At 47.0% G+C, this 13032-nt stretch overlaps 1 protein-coding gene across 1 annotated transcript in view; it reads left to right on the top strand.

Annotated features, from left to right (window-relative positions):
- Nucleotides 1-13032, top strand: part of PLXDC1 (plexin domain containing 1) — a 79966-nt gene that overhangs the window by 7797 nt on the left and 59137 nt on the right. Inside the window, exon 2 of the mRNA XM_006832540.1 lies at nt 8677-8855. Within this exon, the coding sequence (XP_006832603.1) occupies nt 8677-8855 (179 nt within the window). The remainder of the gene's footprint in view (nt 1-8676; nt 8856-13032) is intronic.

The raw sequence follows: 13032 nt of genomic DNA, 5'->3' as shown, positions 1-13032 counted from the left end.
GTTTATGGGCGCTTAGGCTGTCTCCATCTTTTTGCTATTGTAAATAGTGCTGCTATGAACATTGGTGTGCATATATCTACTCATGTTATGGCACGTTTTTCTTGTGGGTAAATACCTAGTAGAAGAATTGCTGGATCATAAGGTATTTCTATTTCCAACCTTCTGAGGAAACGCCATATTGCTTTCCAGAGTGGATGGACCATTTTGTAGTCCCACCAGCAATGCAGGAGTGTCCCAGTCCCTCCACATCCCCGCCAGCATTTATTGTCCTCTACTTTTTTGATCTTTGTTGTTATTGCTGGTATGAGATGACATCTCATTGTTGTTTTGATTTGCATCTCTCTAATGGCTAGTGATCGTGCGCATTTCTTCCTTGCCTGGATCTCCTCCTTGGTGAAGTGCCTGTTCATGTCCTGTGCCCACTTTTTAATTGGGTTATTTGTCTTTTTCTTGTAGAGATGTTGTAGTTTCCTATATATTTTAGAAATAAGTCCCTTGTCTGATATGTCATTGCAAAAGATTTTTTCCCATTCTGTGGGTTCCCTTTTTACTCTTCTGGTGAAGTCTTTTGATGCACATAGTTTTTAATTTTTAGTATGTCCCACTCATCTATTTTGTCTATTTTGTTTATGTAGTTTTCAAAATGTTTGGTAGTCTGTGTATTCCCTGAATTAGTGCCCTCACATTTGTCCCTATTTTTTCATTGATGGTCTTCATAATTCTGGATTCACATTTATGTCTTTAATCCATGTTGAGTTGGTTTTTGTATAAGGTGTGAGGTGAAGGTTTTGTTTCAATCTTTTGCATATCGTTTTCCAGTTCTACCAGCACCATCTGTTGAAGAGACTATCACCTCCCATGCGATATATATTTAGGTGTTTTGTCAAATATCAGTTGGTTGTATGTAGATGGGTTAGTTTCTGGATTCTTGATTCTGTTCCATTGATCTATGCATCTTTCATTGTACCAGTACCATGAACTCAGGGAGTGAGAGGTTTCCAACCTTATTCTTGTTAAGCACTGCTTTGCTTATCCTGGGTCTCTTTCCTTTCCATATAAAGTTTGTAATTGTTTTTTCCATCTCTTTGAAGAATGTTGTTGGAATCTGGATTGAGATTGCATTATATGTGTAAATTGCTTTAGGAAGTATTGACATTTTCACAGTGTTAAGTCGTCCTATCCAGGAGCATGGTACATTCTTCCATTTTTGTAGGTCTCTTTTGGTTTCTTGTGAACCTGTGCTCTTTTAATATTCCAGTGATGATCTCTGGTGGGGCTATTCTGCAAGGGAAGGATCTTTTTCAGTGCTGTGTGTCTCAGATACTGAAGGCAATTAAGGATTCCTTCCCTTCTTTTCTCTATCATCCATGTATACTTACTGGGCACTTGGCTATATGCAAGCCAAACACTGCAAGTGCTACTTTCCTGGAGTCTGTGGATGCACAGGCAGTGATGATGTGCCTGGATACGAGCTGGGATGGTGCTCAGGGTGGGCCAATACAAAGCAGGGCCATCTAGCTTCTGGAGAGAGTGGGAGAAATGTCAGGGGAGGCTCTGGGAAGATGTGACATCTCATGAGATTTGAAGGATGATTAAGAGTTATCAGGAGAAAGGTTTATGGAACAGAGCGGTCCTGGTTGAGAAAACTGTGTGTGTGAAAGCCCCGTATCCAGAGGCAGCAGGCAGGGCTGGACCCTGGAGAGGGCTTAGGGAGAGAGGAGGCTGTAGGAGTGGGCAGGGATCTGGTCACAAAGGGTTTTGGATGCGGAGAGGAGGATCTGGGGCTTCAGCTGGAGGGTGAAGCGAGAAGGCTGACAGATGGACCATTGCTCTGGCCAGAGTGTGGGAGACTGCTTTGAGGTTGTGAAGGGTAGAAGTTGGGAACTGAAAGAAAGAGACAATGGTGGCCTGGACTGTGGGGCCGGGAAGATTTAGGAGGCTGGAATGACGATGGGATGAGGGAAGTTATACCGAGGCTCTGGGACAACTTGGACATCAGTCCCACTGCCCCCTGCCTCAGAGCAGGGCACTGCATGCCAGGAGGGTACACTCTCTGGGGCAGCTCCCAGGTTCAGGCCCAATGGCCTCAGTGCAGGGCCCTCCAGGAACCTAGCCCTTGCGCTGATCTGCCTGGGGGCTCCTGCTGCACCTTAGGGAACAGCTGGAGTTGCTTCCGCGTCTGTGATTATCATTTAACTCTGGTACAAGCCTGCCTGGGTTCAAATACTACTGTGACTAGTTGTGTGATCTTGGGATATGCCTTTACTACTCTATGCCTCAGTTTCTCCATCTGTAAAATGGATTTAACCCTAGTACCTATCTCATGTGGACTCCTGGTGTGGCTTTAGGATCAGCACTAGGCTGTGCACCACAAGGCTGGTAGTTCCAATCTACCAGCTGCTCCTCAGAAACCCTATACTAGGTTGCTAGGGGTTGGAATGGACTCGGCAGCACTTGACAACAACATATCTCATGAAGGAGTCTGGTAGTGTAGGGATTATGGAAGGTCAGCAGTTCAAATTTATCAGCTGCTCCACAAGAGAAAGATAAGCCTTTTTGCTCCTGTAAATATTTACAACCTTGGAAGCTCTATAGGGTCGCTATGATTTGGAACCAACTCGATAGTTCACCACCATCATCACCACCGCCATAGGACTCCCTGAGTGGTGCAAACAGTTAAGTGCTTGACTGCTCGCTGAAAGATTGTCAGTTGGAACCCATCCAGAGGCACCTCCTAAGACAGGCCTGGTGATCTGCTTACAACAGGTCCTAGCCTTGAAAACCCATGGGACATGGAGTCACATGACTTGGAATTGACTCGACAGAAACTCACAACACAGTAACACTACCTATCTCGTGGGACTGTTGTAGGAATTAAATGAGTGAACGTGCTTAAAGCACTTGGAATAGTGCCTGGTACAGAGTAAGCATTCTTTAAAAGTTAGCTCTCATTCTTATTATCACTATTATTATTGAAAGTGACAACATCAAGCGTGGCCACAATTGTGAGGTTGGCCCAGGACAGGGCAGTGTTTCGTTCTGTTGTGTATAAGGTCACTATGAGTCGGTACTGACTTGATGACACCTAACAACAACATTATTATTGAGCTCCTGGTGTGGTGCTGTAGGATAAGCACTGGACTTGGAACCACAAGGTCAGCAGTTCAAACCCATCTGCTTCAACAGCACTTAATAACAGCAAGAACAATTATTAGGGCAAGGAGTCCCGGAAGCATACTGGGTTTTGCGGTAGGCTGCTAACTGCAAGTTCAGAAGTTTGAGTTCACCAGGTGCTCCACAGGACAAAGATGAGGCTTTCTGCACCCGTAAAGACGTACAGCCTCAGAAACTCTATACAGGTCGCTATGAGTCGGAATCGACCTGACCGCATAGCACCACCATTATTATGACGTTCCAGTAGTTTGTACTCTACTTGAGGCCATGAGTGAATGAATGAATGAACAGTTTGTGTTCTGGAAACTTCTGGACGTTCTACACAGTTGGGTACATTCTCACATGTTCAGCATGAAATGGGTGCTGGGAAGGAAGAGCAAAGGTGGAATAGGAAGTGGCCAGGATAGGTGTGTAACCCATGTGAGCACCCAGAGAAGGGACCAAGGCCTTCTTACAAGTCTTTGTGAGTGTGTGCACACAGGCACGTGGGCCCCTGCATATGCACACGTGAACGGCCAGCTGTGTTGGCTCCTTTCACAAGTTGTGGGGGTGATGTCTTGGCCCAGCCAGCTGCGAAAGGGAAAGGTGGTAGGGGACAGATGTGGTATGGATTGGGAGGGTGAGGCTCAGGGCTGGGCCAGGGTAGGGTTCCTCAACAACCTCTCTCTCCTGGCTCTTGCCCCACCCTCTTTCATGAACTCTTTGCCTCTGCCCCTGACCTAGAGCCCTCTTCTGTTTATCAAACAAAATTCATGTTTCTTTCTTGATACTCATGGCAGCCTGTGCCATAGGCATGAATATCACACCCATTTTAGTGATGAGGAAACTGAGGCTCTCTAGCTCAACTGATGGGCTCAAGGTTGCACAGCTTGTGGGTGGCAGAACTGAGAGGTCAGCACAGGTATCTCCACCTCTGCCCTGACCCCACCTAAGACTGGGTTCCCCAGGCCTCCACCATCCAGGTATCTCACTATCTCAATTCTAGTTTGGGTGATTCCTGTAAACCCCCAACAACCCCCTCTGGACTGGTTGAACTTCTCCACTGGTTCTACACAGACTTTCTCCCTGCCCTGGTTCCTTACCCAGGCCCGAGGGCTGCTTGCAGGAAGACCTGGAAAGCCTGGCAGACCAGCCTAGCACAAACAGTTCTATCTCCACAGACAGCTGTGGGCCCCACCAGAGAGGGCCTAACAGCCCTGGCTTGGGGTCTGGGTAGTAGGCATGCTGCCTTCCCAGCACTGGCTCAGGTTCCTCTGTGGGCACCAAATGGGTGTCATGGGGAAGGGGCCTGGGGACCATCTCTCTCTCCACACTTTCTAGGAGCATCTGGTTGTGATTAGAGGTGGAGAAGTAAGAGGGGGTAGGCAAGGGCCCAGCAGCCTCCAGCAGCCAAGAATGACTTAATTGGATAAAATGTCTAATGACAAACCAGGGCCCCACAGTAGAGTCCTGGCCCCAACCCCAGGTCTGGTCTTGGTCATGCCTTGTTTCCACCTCTGCCCTTGCTGGCTCCGTAGAGTTACCCCCAGTATTGTGCTCTCAGTCATGCAATGATTGAGCACTTATTGCTGATGAGCATTTGAAGAAGGTGGAGAGAAAAGAGACCTGGGAACTCAGTCTGCTGAGGCAACTGGAAGAGTCAGAATGCCAGTGGGTGCTCTGGGAGGGAGAGAACCATATCCAGGAGCTCTGGGGAGTGAGAGAGGGGTGGACAGGAGTGATTGACACAAGTGTAGGCCTGAGACCAAAGGCCACAGAGAGAGACCATCAGATCCACCTCATGGTTGTTGTTGTTGTTAAGTGCCTGTGAAACTGACCTTGCAGGCCAGCGCATTAACCTGCAATGCCACACCAGAACTCCCGTGTCCCATGGTTGTTGTTGTTGTTAAGTGCCTGTGAAACTGACCTTGCAGGCCAGCGCATTAACCTGCAATGCCACACCAGAACTCCCGTGTCCCATGGTTGTTGTTGTTGTTAGGTGCCATTGAGTTGGTACCGACTCATAGCAACCCTCTGCACAACACAACGAAACTCTGCTGTGTCCATGGTAGGTAGATGATCTTGGATGTTATTGGAGTGACAATGCAAGACATGTAAAGGGTCACAAATCTTCCTGAAATAGAGAAGGATGGTTTTTGTGTCATTTAGGTTAAGAGTAATGATCTGGAGAGAACAAGTCTAGGAAAGGCTACTCAATGGCCTATGTGTGGCCATTTTCCAACTTGGTAGATATTGCTAATCAATCATGACAATCTTTCCTGCTGAATGAATACAAATGGAGCCTCTAAATTCTCAGCTAAAGTGCCTTGTTGTCATTAGTTGGTTGAAGATGGCATTTGGGATGTATAGTGGGTGCCTGTTTCTCTCTGTCTTCACTAAAGCAAACTCCAGCTCGAAATCTCAGTATCTTCTCTGACACCAATGGCAAACGCAGCACTTCTTCCTCTGATCCTACCCCCAGAGATGGATTAGATGCCTCAAATGAAAGGGCAGAGTCCTCCAGAAGCAGCGGAGTGCTGAACTGCTGATCATCAGGGCTCCTTAGTCACCCCTTGTTGTTAAGTGCCAACAAGTTGGTTCTAACTCATAGTGACCCTGTGTAGGGTTTCTAAGAAGCAGCTTGGAGCCCCACACACTTTCACTTCTGACCTGCTGGATACCAATTTGGGGGGTTTCATCTCCTTCTGTTGTTGTTAGGTGCTGTCTGTGCAGTAAATTTTGACTTATACTGATCCCAGAAAACAGAGTAGAACTGCCTGATAGGATTTCCTAGGAGTAATGCTGTAGGATAAGCACTGGATCGCTAACTGCAAGGTGGGCAGTTCAAACCCATCAGCTTCTCCTTGGAAATGCTACACAGGGTCGCTGTGAGTTGAAACGGATTCGATGGAATTTACATACCAAGAGTAGTATTGACAGAAACAGATTGCTAGGTCTTTCTCCTGTGGAGCTGCTTGCTGAGTGGTCTGAAATGCCCACCTTTCATTTCGCAGTTGAGTGCTTAACTGTTGCACCACCACGGCTCCATCATCACCCCTTTGTTGTTGTTGTGGTTAAGTGCTGTGCAAGTTGGGTCTGACTCATAGTGGCCTCGCGTATAGGGTTTCTGAGGAACGACTGGCGGATTTGAATTGTATCTCTTACAGTTTAGCAGTCCAGTGCTTATTGCTGTGTGTTGTTATTATTGTTAAATGCCGTCAAGTCCATGGCAACTCACAGCGACCCTGTCAAGGGTTTCCAAGGAGAGGCTGGTGGGTTTGAACTGCTGACCTAATCCAGTAAAGTGAGTCACAGAATTTGAGAAAGTACTATGTTAAAGATTACAGCTTTATCACAGCAAAAAGGATACAAAGTAAGAGAACCATAGAGTGAGCTCTGTAAGATGTATCAAGAAGGTGCTTTGTATGGAGCTGCCATCTTGTTTGTCTTTACCTACTCGGAAATTTACAAAGCTTCAGTATCCAGAGCTTTTAGTGAGGTACTGGACTACCAACCGTAAGGCCAGTGACTCTAGCCCACCAGTCTCTTCTTGGAAACCCTAGATAGGGTCACTATGAGTTGGAACTGACTTGATGGCACTTAACAACATTATTTAGACAAGAAAGCCTGGTGGATCAGGAGTTAACCTTTGTTACACAGAATCCCCAAGAGTTGAAATCGACTTGACGGCACCCACCTACCAACAATTAAAGGAGCTCTGGTAGCGTTGCGGTTATGAAGTGGGCTGTGAACCGCAAGGTCAGCAGTTCGAAACTACCAGCTGCTCCGCGGAAGAAAGATGAGGCTTTCAGCTGCCGTAAAGATTTACAGCCTCGGAAACCCTGTGCAGGGTCGCTATGGGTCGGAACTGACTCGACGTCACTTAACAACAATAACCAACAATTATATAGTCAGGATTGACTGAATCATTCATTGATCAAGTAGTTGAACTGAGTCTCCAACCCTCCTCCCTCAAATTGGGCTGGCATCATGTGGAACATCTTTGTGGCCAGCATGATCAGCCACCCCCCCAAAAAAGAGCCATTTCATTTACATCAACCCTGAAGTGTGGTGTGCAGTCATCATAAGAAAGACTCAAAGGACTGAGGAAATTCCAAGAGTTTAGAGGTTAGCTCTGAGGAACTGGGGGTCAAATTATAAACCTTATTGTATACCCTGCAAGATGAAACATATTTATCATCCTTGGTGATGAGTTGCCTACGGTGTTTAAAGATGGACCGTGAAAGAATTAAAATACAGTGGCTCTCCATAGGGCAGGAGAGTGATGATGTTGTCCCCCAGGAGACATTTGGCAACATCTGGAGTCATCTTCAATTGTGACAATCTGGGAGGTGGATGCTACTGGTATGTAATGTTTAGAAGCCAGGAATGCTGTGAAGCATTTTATAATGCACAGGATAGCCCCCACCACAAATGATCGATCCAGCCCCAAATCTCAAAAACTCTGACAATGAGAAACCCTAGACTGAAAGAGCTCTACTTTTTGGCTTCTAGTTCCCCGAGGCCTCTGGAAGATGGAATTATGTGCTATTTCTGGCAGAGAGATAAGTAACTGCTTTGGAAGGTTCTGGGGCAGTGGTTCTCACCTTTGTCTGCAATGCTCTCTACCTTCAGGGTTTCTCAGAATCTCCACTGGGGAGCCTTTAAGAATCCTAATGTCCAGGTCATACCACTGATCAGATACATCAGAAGCTCTAGAGTGGAACCAGATAACTGGAATTTTTAAAGCTTTCCAGGTGGTTCCAGTGTGCAGCTGAGGTTGAAACTTGTTATTGTTAAGGGCCATTGAGTTGGTTCCAACCCATAGCGACCCTGTATAGGGTTTCCGAGGAGCCGACCTTGTGGTTCAAACCAACTTTGCAGTCCAGCGCATTAACTCACAGCACCACAAGGTGTAGTGGTTATGAGTCAGGCTGTTAATCTCAAGGTCAACAGTTCAAAACTACCAGCTGTTCTGTGGGAGAAGGATGAAGTTTTCTGCTGATTTACGGCCTATACAGAGTCGCTAAGAGTTGGAACTGATTCCACGGCACACCACCAAAGGCAGATCAATCTGGACTTGACCATTTTCTCCATCCTTTACCAGCTGTGTGTGATCTTCTTTAACATCTGTGAGCCTCTGTTTCCTTGTCTGCAAAATGGGGACAATGATATCTATCCAGAAGGATGTTGTGATGATTAAAATTGTTGTGCATGCAAAGTGCTTGGCATGGAGCTGGGCACATAGCTCCACGTATTTGTTATTATTATTCTCGTTGTGAAGTGCCATTGAGTCGGTTTTGCCACACAGAGACCCTGTAAAGGGTTTCCGAGGAGCAGCTGGTGAGTTTGAACCACCGACCTTGCAGTTCAAACTGCTTTGCAGTCTGGCGCAGTTAGGCATCCTAAATGTCCATGGTGGCATGCTGTTGGGATTTATGCAGAGTAAGTGGGCTTTTTTTTTTAACCTTCTGGACCTTCACTCTGGACTGCTGGGACTCAGTTTTCTGTCCTCTACCCCAGGTCAGGATGCAAGCCGAGGCTCTGGATGGGCCACCATGAGGACCATGCAAGGCTGGAGGCGGAGAGTCCGGGAGACCCCTGGACTGGTGTTGGAACCAGACAGGACCCAGCTGAGCCAGGACCTGGTCGGGGGCACCCTGGCCATCGACACACTGCCAGATAATGGGACCAGGGTGGTGGTGAGTCCTTCAGGAACATGGAGGGAGAGGGAAGGCAGGGGTGCAGGGCTCTCCCATGGGTCATGTGCTTGTCAGACCTGCAAATCACAAATCCTTGGGATTGGCTCCAGTAGTCAGAGTGGAGAAGGGATTCCAGGGGAGAGGATGGGAAGCAGGGCCTGGTCAGACAATCAGAGCATGGCAGAGCTCCCTAGGCTGCCTACCTCCTCCTGACCCAGAAAATTGAAGTGACTTGCTCAAGGATACACAGTATTGTCATGGCAGAGCTGAAAGCGGAGCTCTGGACTTTCCACTTCCTTGAGTTTCGACTAAAAGCGGAGGGGACGTTGTTAGTTCCATCCCCAATTGCCAGCTCTGGCCCCACTCCTATTGCATCTGCCCTATCTGTAATCTGTGAAGCCCAAGAGGGTCTTTGGCTGCAAAGGTATAGGCTGCTCAACCTAAGAGAAGGGCGGAATGGGGTATGAAGAGAAAAGTTAGCTAGGGTGAAGCTGGAGGAGAGAACTCCCATCTGCCTTGGGGCAGTTCTGGGTGGGGGTGCAGAGAGGACAGGGTCTTTGCTTTCTGGGAGGCTGACAGTCATCTGTGTGTCTGTGGGGACTCTGTCATTGTGTGTTTCCGAGTGTGTGTGTGTGTGTGTGCGTGTCAGTGAGGGTATGTTTGCATGTGTGTCTGAGGGTTTTGTGTGTTCTGCACCTTTGCCTCTGTGTGTCTGTCACGGTGGACTGTTTGGGAGGGTCTATGATGAATGTAGAGTCTCTGGGTAGCTCAAACCATTTGCATTCAACTGCTCACCTATAGGTGGGTGGTCTGAACCCATCTAGCAATGACACAGAAGAGGCCTGGTGATGTACTTCTGTAACATTTTGGAGCAGTTCCAAACGCAGGGCATTGCCATGAGTTAGAATCGACTTGATGACAACAGGTTTTGGTGATGGGTGTGAGTGTACGCATGGCTTTGTGTGTAGGCAGGCATCGAGAAGGGTGGATTCACGAGACACAGGAAAACTGGGAAACCAGGAGAAGCTGGGAAACCACCAAGGGAGTGTGCTTCTCAGTATGCATTTCTTTGTTCTATATTTGAATAACAATTTTTTAAATTAAGAAATACATGCAGATTGCTTAAGAAGCTTGGTCCCGAAAGAAGAGTCAGGAAGGCTGTGCAATGTGGAGGACCTGGACGGGTTAGACGGGGAGGAGTGGGAAGTTGAAGAAAAGGATTAGGCCTTAGTACTGGTGTTTTCTTTTACCTCAAATGCCAATGTGGCTTGACACAGCACTACAATTTTAAAAATTCGCTATTTTGCTCATTGTGGATATTTTGTCACTAATAATTTTTTTGTATGTGTGGGAATGGTTGGATTTTTTTGGTGTTTTATTGTGAATTATATGATAGTTTACATGGGAGAACATTAGTTTTACATTCATTGTATCGTACATCGTATCATTGCTGTGGTTACAATCCCCTCCATGCATCATCAACCAACCAAAGGGTATACCCTGCAAGCCTGTCCCCTACACTAACCTCCCCACCCCCACCCCCCGGCCCAGTCTTCAGCACACAGTCGCTCTGCCTCTCTGGTCTAAAGTCCCCAGCTGCTCCGTCTCTCCACGTCATTGTCTTTGCCTCCATCTCAGGCATCACTGCTTCTCTGGGTAGGGTCCCGCTCTTGGCTTTTCTCCGTTGATGGTCCTAGGGACCTCCGCTCCTAGACTGGAAAGTTATTCCCTCCCTTCCTTTAAAACGTCTACCTTTACATTTCCAACCTTCACAATCAGTCCTGATAACAATTATTCACTATTGTATCACAAGAGACCCATCTGCATTTCATTTCATCAGCTCTGCTTAGGCAGATTGGATACTACTCACTGGAGATTCTGCCTTCCTCCATGCCCCCGGCTCTAGGTTCCCTCTTGAAAGCTTGTAAGCCAGTCACTTCCTGCCTTTGTAGCCCCCACCCCCCCATTTTGGGTAGCCAATGTCCAAGTTGCCCATCCCTGTCTACTCTGTGTGTGGAGGGGCTGGGAATGATTCTTGCTGTAGAATGGTTGGATTTTATATAGGCTTTTTTTTTTTAGCTTTTTACTGTGAATTCAGTGAAGTTTTACAGACAAGATCATCAGCCTTACATTCAGCAAATTATATACTTTGTTTCATCTGAATGATTACAGTCCAATCCCTGTAACATTTATTCTACTTCCTTCCTGTGACTCCCCATTTACAAATGAACACGGCAAAAATATTTGCTGTATACTTACAAAACAAAAAAATATATATTCATTTAAATGTCCAAAGGGCACATTGTGCCAGCCAGCCTCCTGCCGACAGGAACACAGCCTTTCTCTGAGGCCTAGAGCCCACAACTGCTCTGTCTCTCCATGTGACCGTCTCTGCCACTGTCTTTACTGTTACTGCTTTTCTAGGTAGGCCCCTCATGCTCTTCCTTCTTGATGGTTCTGGGATTGTCTGTTCCTGAAATGAAAGATGAACTACTTACTCTCCCCTTTTAGTTACTCATCTTCTACAATTACAGTTATGACAATTGCAATTAATTCTGCTAGCAATTATTCACAATTGAGTTATAAAGTCATACCACCATTGTCCCCCATCCCCTTTCACCAGATCCATCTGGGAAAGAGGTAAACTATTCAGTGGGGATTCTACCTTACCGCCCTCATTCTGAAACTTAGCAGTCTCATAAAAGCCAGCCACTTCATGCTTTTAAAGACCCCCCCCCACCATTTTTGATAGCCAATGTCTAAATTTCTTGCCCCTACCAACCCAGTACATGGAGGAAACATGCTTCTTCCTTGATATGAAGAATCCTTCCATTCCAATTGGAATTTTGAGTCACTACATTCAGAGGCAAAAGTCTAGTAGTCAAATTGCAGCAATATTGGCACTAATTTTAACTTTGAAAAGTATTACATTCAAATGTTATTGATCTAGGTTCCTGAGTGTTTTGGAGTCCACTTCAATGCTGTGCCTGAGGTGACTGTCTTGCTACCCTCACCCTAGTCTTGTCCCTGAAGTAGAACCTAAGAGAATGCAGCCCCACTGCTTCCCCTTCTGCCCTGTCTTCTCAACCTCACAGAAGCAAAGAGCACGACAGCCATGCTGGGAGGATAGGATGGAAGGCCAGGGCAGGAGAAGGTCTCTGAGTTGGGGTACCTGGCAGCTTCTCTCACCCCCTGAACCATTGGTTGCACAACTGAGCACCTGTTATGGGCCAGACATCTTGGTCAGAAGGGGTGTGCCCCTGACTGTGAAGAAGAGAGCCGAAGAGACATGGAATTCTGGAAGCAATTGCCTGTGGGCACTCAAAAAGGGAAGTGGGGGTCATTGGAAGCCAGGATGGATTCAATAACACCAGAGCTTAAAAAACAACACAGCTCCATCCGGGACTGACTGGGCTGGATCACAAACACTGGAGAGGGAGCCTGGAATTTGTTTCTTTGAAAGTTGCCTAGGCGATTGTGGTCTGCAGCATTTCAAGAAAATTTAAAGAGTGACCTCTAGAATATGAAGACTTCTTGGGCACTATGTTCCTGTCCTGGAGCCCACATCCTCACCCCTTTGGACAAAATGGAGAAATGCGTTTGGAGGGTTTCGTGACCCTTTCAGCAGCCACATACAGTTGGAAGGAGGCCCTCTGTGACTGCCTTAGAGGTTGTCTGGAGCTCTGCCCGTCACACCATTTTTACTGATGATGTGGAGGAGGCCAAGAAGATAGAAGGAATGGGCTTTCAGAGGTAACTGAGCTGCCATATCAGGAACCCAGAAGACCCCTAGAAGACCAGTCACAGACTAGTACGATAATCTGCTTCAAGACAGATAAAACTCGAGGATAAATATGAATTCTGGCACTTTGGTTTAAAAATCAATTGGGAGAGATGTAGTCTAGCAGTAGATAATGAAAAAAAGACTTGGAGATCTTCATGACCCGTGGGCTGTGCATGAGTCAGGAGCGTAGAGTTGTTGTCAAGAACAGAGGTGGGAAAGCCCACTGTGCCCATGGAAACCCCTAGAAATTAGGAACCAGGGCTGGGTCTCCGGGACTCTTGTGACATATGGCCAGGCCTGACCACTGCTGGTGGCTTGTGCCCAGGGGAGAGCAACCAGGATGATAAACAGACTTGGACCCTTGACTCAGAAAGAGCAGTTGAAGGAGTTTGA

Source organism: Chrysochloris asiatica, unplaced genomic scaffold (assembly GCF_000296735.1).
Source record: "Chrysochloris asiatica unplaced genomic scaffold, ChrAsi1.0 scaffold00007, whole genome shotgun sequence".
Taxonomy (NCBI): domain Eukaryota; kingdom Metazoa; phylum Chordata; class Mammalia; order Afrosoricida; family Chrysochloridae; genus Chrysochloris; species Chrysochloris asiatica.
This window is presented reverse-complemented; position numbering and strand designations above follow the sequence as displayed.